We start from the raw sequence: 4,782 nt of genomic DNA on the forward strand, positions 1-4,782 counted from the left end.
TGAGCGCCATCGCACCGAAAGGCGGAGCAACCCCGGCGAGGCAGGGGAGGCGCGGAGCGGCGCGGGGGAGCGCGGTCAGGGCGGCGAGCGGCTCCCCCCCGCTCCCGCTCCGCGTCCTCTCTCCCCTCCTTCCTTTGTCGTCAAGTGCGGTTTAGCAACAAAGATCCCAACAAGAGAGTGGAAGTAAACTTAGCCGGGGCTTTGTGCGGCCCGTGTAGTGACAACAAGGGAAACAAAACTACGTGTTTGTAGCGCCCGGCCGTCCCTCAGCCCCGCGCTGCGCCCACCCGGCACCGCCGGCGGCCCGCAATGGGCGCGGGTGACGGTGCCGCCGGGCCCAGGGGCGGACGGAGCGCGGCCCGGACCCCTCCCCAGCTTCTGCAGAGGGGTCCCGGCCCCGCTTTGTGCTCGGCGGGGATGGCATGTGGGAAACCCGTGTTTGCACTGGACATCTCCCTCCTGCGAGGCCGGGGGGAAGGGCTTGGCGCGCTGTGGCGCGGCCGCACGGAGCAGGGCCCGGGGAATGGCCGGGAGATGGCACGGCCTCTGCCCCGGCGGTGCGCGGCGAGCTCCGCTCCCCGGCGGCGGCGGCGGCAGGGCCCGGCTGGGGGCTCCGCTTCACGGGGACTGCACGGCCTGGACGGGGCGAGCGAGGCACACGCAGGGCCCCGCGCAGCCGGGCGGCCCCTCTGTCCCGAGGGGCACTGGCACAGGGCTGGGGGAAGCCGTTCCCGCTCCGCTCCCCCCATGGCTTCTCCTAGCCCCAAGCCAAAACCAACTTAAAGGGAGAAAAAAAAAAAAAAAAAAAAAAAAAAAAAAAAAAAAAAAAAAAACACCACGTAGCAACAATGCTGTTTACCCACTTCCTCCAAAAGGCGTGTGTGACCTGTTGCTGGAAGGGGAGATACAAAGGCTCCCAGTGGCCGCCCGGGCCGCCCCCGGGCCCGCCTCCCCGCCGAGCCGTCCCGGCGCGCCCAGCCCCCGCCCCGTTTCATGCAAAACCAGGGGAAGAGACTTGTCCTCAGTGGCGGAGCCGCCGCGCGCTGATTGGCCGGAGCGAACGCATTTATTGCCTGACAAGCCCCCATCACATGGATGGTTGTCTATTAACTTGTTCAAAAAAGTATCAGGAGTTGTCAAGGCAGAGAGAGAGAGTGTGTGTGTTTGCAAAAGGGGGTAAAGTAGTTTGCTGGCTCTTTAAGACCGAGGTGGAGAGAGAGAGAGAGAGAGAGAGAGAAAGAGAGAGAGAGAGAAAGAGAGAGAGCGGCAGGCAGAGAAAAGAGAAAAAGGAGGAAGAAGTTTTTTAAAATCAAGACTCCGGCGGTAATAATAGCAGTTATTAGCATTATTAATCCATCAGCGAAGAAGAGGATCCTGATCTTGATCCAAGTGTGGTTTTGGGGAGTCCCCCTCCCCCCTTTCCTACCCCTCCCTAGGAAAAAAAAAAAAAAAAAAGTCCGGCTTGGGACTCCGCTGCGGCTGCTCCTCGTTTCTCTGCTCAAGGCTGGTTCCAGCAAAAGTAGTTTGAATGTACAACATGATGGAAACCGAGCTGAAACCTCCCGCCCCCCAGCAAACTTCGGGGGGAGGCACAGGCAACTCCAACTCGGCCGCCAACAACCAGAAGAACAGCCCGGACCGGGTCAAGCGCCCGATGAACGCGTTCATGGTGTGGTCCCGCGGGCAGCGGCGGAAAATGGCCCAGGAGAACCCGAAGATGCACAACTCCGAGATCAGCAAGCGGCTCGGGGCGGAGTGGAAACTTTTATCCGAGGCGGAAAAGAGACCCTTCATTGATGAAGCCAAGCGGCTCAGAGCTCTGCACATGAAGGAGCACCCGGATTATAAATACCGACCCCGGAGGAAAACCAAGACCCTCATGAAGAAGGATAAGTACACGTTGCCGGGGGGCTTACTGGCACCGGGCACCAATACCATGACGACTGGGGTAGGGGTTGGGGCCACCTTGGGAGCTGGGGTGAACCAGAGGATGGACAGTTACGCGCACATGAACGGCTGGACCAACGGAGGCTATGGGATGATGCAAGAGCAGCTCGGCTACCCGCAGCACCCGGGCTTGAACGCGCACAACGCGGCTCAGATGCAGCCCATGCACCGCTACGACGTGAGCGCCCTGCAGTACAACTCCATGACCAGCTCGCAGACTTACATGAACGGATCGCCTACCTACAGCATGTCCTACTCCCAGCAAGGGACCCCGGGCATGGCCCTGGGCTCCATGGGCTCGGTGGTCAAGACGGAATCCAGCTCCAGTCCCCCCGTAGTCACTTCCTCGTCTCATTCAAGGGCTCCTTGCCAAGCTGGGGACCTTCGGGACATGATCAGCATGTATCTACCAGGTGCTGAAGTACCAGAACCAGCTGCCCCAAGCAGACTTCATATGTCCCAACACTACCAGAGTGCACCTGTTCCTGGCACAGCCATTAATGGCACACTCCCTCTATCACATATGTAAGACAAAGGGGCCGGGGGGGTGGGAGGGGAGGGAAAGGAAAACTAAACAAAACAAACAACAAAAAAACTTTTATTAGAAATTCTGGACTTTTTTTTTTTTTTTGGACTATTTTTGTACAGAGAAAACTCCGGAAGGGGGGTGGGTGGGGTTTGGGGGGGAGGGGGGGTCAGAAATTAAACCGACAAGGAACTTGTATAGATCTCGGAGGGGAAGCAACTACACAAAACTTTTAAAAAGTTCTAGTTAAAACGGTAGGAACTTTGCAGAAAGTTTGCAAAAGTCTTTACCAATAATATTTAGAGCTAGACTCAAAGAGCGAAGAGGAAGATGTTTTAATATTTGCAGGCAACTTTTGTACAGTATTTATCAAAAGACACATGGCAATCAGAATGTCCATTGGCAATATAGAGAGAAGAAAAAAAAAAAAAAACAAGCTCGCGAATTTGCCAATTATTTTTAAAAATTAGAATCTTCTTGGACCATTGTGGTTGTGGCAGCTGAATTTATAGCAGCTGCGAGAGGAGAGGAAATTATTTTACGGCATTTGGACACTTAAATTGTTTTAGAAATTGTACAAAAGATAAAAAAGGTAGGATGAGTACTTGCGAACCATGGGCTTGGTTTGCTGGATAAGGGCAAACGTTTAGATTGTACTAAATATTTTTTTCTTTTTTTTCTTTTTTTCTTTTTTTTTTTCTTTTTTTTTACTTCTTGTTAAAAAGCAAAAATTGCCATGCAGGTTCACACGCCGTTTGTTAATTTATAATAACTTTTTGTTTCCAGACTTCATCCTGTTGAAAGGGAAAAAAAAAAAAAAAAAGAAAAAAGAAAAATTACCAACCTGAAATTACTGTGTTTGAAATATTTTCTTATGGTTTGTAATATTTCTGTAAATTTATTGTGATGATATTTTAAGTTCTTTTTTTTTTTTTCTCCTCATTTTCCGTAGTTGTATTTTAAAGATTCGGCTCTGTATTATTTGAAATCAGTCTGCCGACAGTCCATGTATATATTTGAACTAATACCATCCTTATAACAGGTACATATTCAAGTTAAGTTTTTACTCCATTATGCACAGTTTGAGATAAATAAATTTTTGACATATGGACACTGAAGTTCCGCTTGAGTCTTGGATTTATTTTTGTAACGCAAGATGTTTTTTAAATAATTCATGCAGTAGAAGGTATCATCGTAGCCAACCGAATACGATAAATAATGCAGTAAGATATAACTATATATCTATAACTCATGAATATTTTTATAGGTATTTATAGAGAGAGAGAAAGTACGATAGCTTTAACGGAGTAACTGCCTGTGCCTCCTTCGGGGGGACGGGAGCGCGGAGTGAGAGGCTGCTTCCCAGGTCCCTCCCTTCCCTCCCGGGGACTCGGGGTGCTCCGGGGGCTCTGTCGCCGCTGCCTTTGGCCACTTGTTGCCCCCGGAGGGGCCGAGCTGGGGCTGGCGGGGCCGGCGGCGGGCGGGCCGCGGCCTCCCGGCTTCCACAGGCGGATAAGGCTCTTCTCTCTCTTCCCTTTCCCAAGCGTGCCTCCTTCCGCTGGGCAGGCAGGAGGGGAGCCGGCTCCCCACGGCCGGGAGCCCCAGCGCGCCCGGCCCGGCCGGGCTCGGCCCTCCCCGCTCCCTTTGTCCGCCACTTCCCAAACTTTCCTCCCCTGGCTCCTGGGCCGCGCAGGAGGAGGTGGGAGGTGGGGGCGGGTGTAGGGTTGGCCGGGCAGAGGTAAGAAACGACAAAAACAGAGCAAACAAACAGAAAAACGGTCGAATGCCAGAGAATTTCACGTTTTATCACAGCTCTTTCTTGAATCCTATTTCTTAAATTGCCAGCGCGGTGTAGCCCCGTTTCGGACACTCTCTGCAGCCGGTCACAGCCCCAAAGAGAAGCGGTGGCGCCCGCCATATAGGAGGAGAGATCCACCGTCCGTGCCAGGTAGAGTTTTACTTTGTACGGTCGTACCCGCAGTTGCCGGGGCCGGGGCTCCGCGCCGCTCAGCGCCGCTCCGCGCTGGCGGCCCAGGCCCCGCGGCCCGGGCAGGGCAGGGGGCGATGGCAGCGCAGCCGGGCACTCCCTGCGGCAGCCCCAGCGGGTGCCTGGTGCTGCTAACGCGGCTTCCCTTAGGGGAAACGAGGGAGATGTAAATAATAATAATAATAATAATAATAATAATAATAATAATAATAATAATAATAATAATGGTACGAATTTGGGGATGTGATTGCAAACTGGTCGTGTGTTCTGCTAATGGCATGTGGTAGGTGGCAAGGAAAGCGTGTGATGTTTGGCTTAGGCA

General features: G+C 53.1%; 1 protein-coding gene across 1 annotated transcript; it reads left to right on the top strand.

Moving 5' to 3' along the window:
* The first annotated feature begins 1,274 nt into the window (after nucleotides 1–1,274).
* On the top strand, nucleotides 1,275–2,618 carry SOX2 (SRY-box transcription factor 2). Its single transcript, XM_041405924.1, has one exon. The coding sequence runs from the start codon at nucleotides 1,529–1,531 to the stop codon at nucleotides 2,474–2,476; it is 948 nt and encodes a 315-aa protein (XP_041261858.1). The 5' UTR covers nucleotides 1,275–1,528; the 3' UTR covers nucleotides 2,477–2,618.
* The last annotated feature ends 2,164 nt before the right edge of the window (nucleotides 2,619–4,782 follow it).

The sequence above is a fragment of the Onychostruthus taczanowskii genome, unplaced genomic scaffold, assembly GCF_017590055.1.
Source record: "Onychostruthus taczanowskii isolate IOZ18803 unplaced genomic scaffold, ASM1759005v1 scaffold24, whole genome shotgun sequence".
NCBI lineage: Eukaryota > Metazoa > Chordata > Aves > Passeriformes > Passeridae > Onychostruthus > Onychostruthus taczanowskii.

What these genes read in the sequence shown, in the direction of transcription:
- SOX2 (XM_041405924.1), top strand. Translation starts at nt 1,529, where the DNA reads ATGTACAACATGATGGAAACCGAGCTGAAACCTCCCGCCCCCCAGCAA.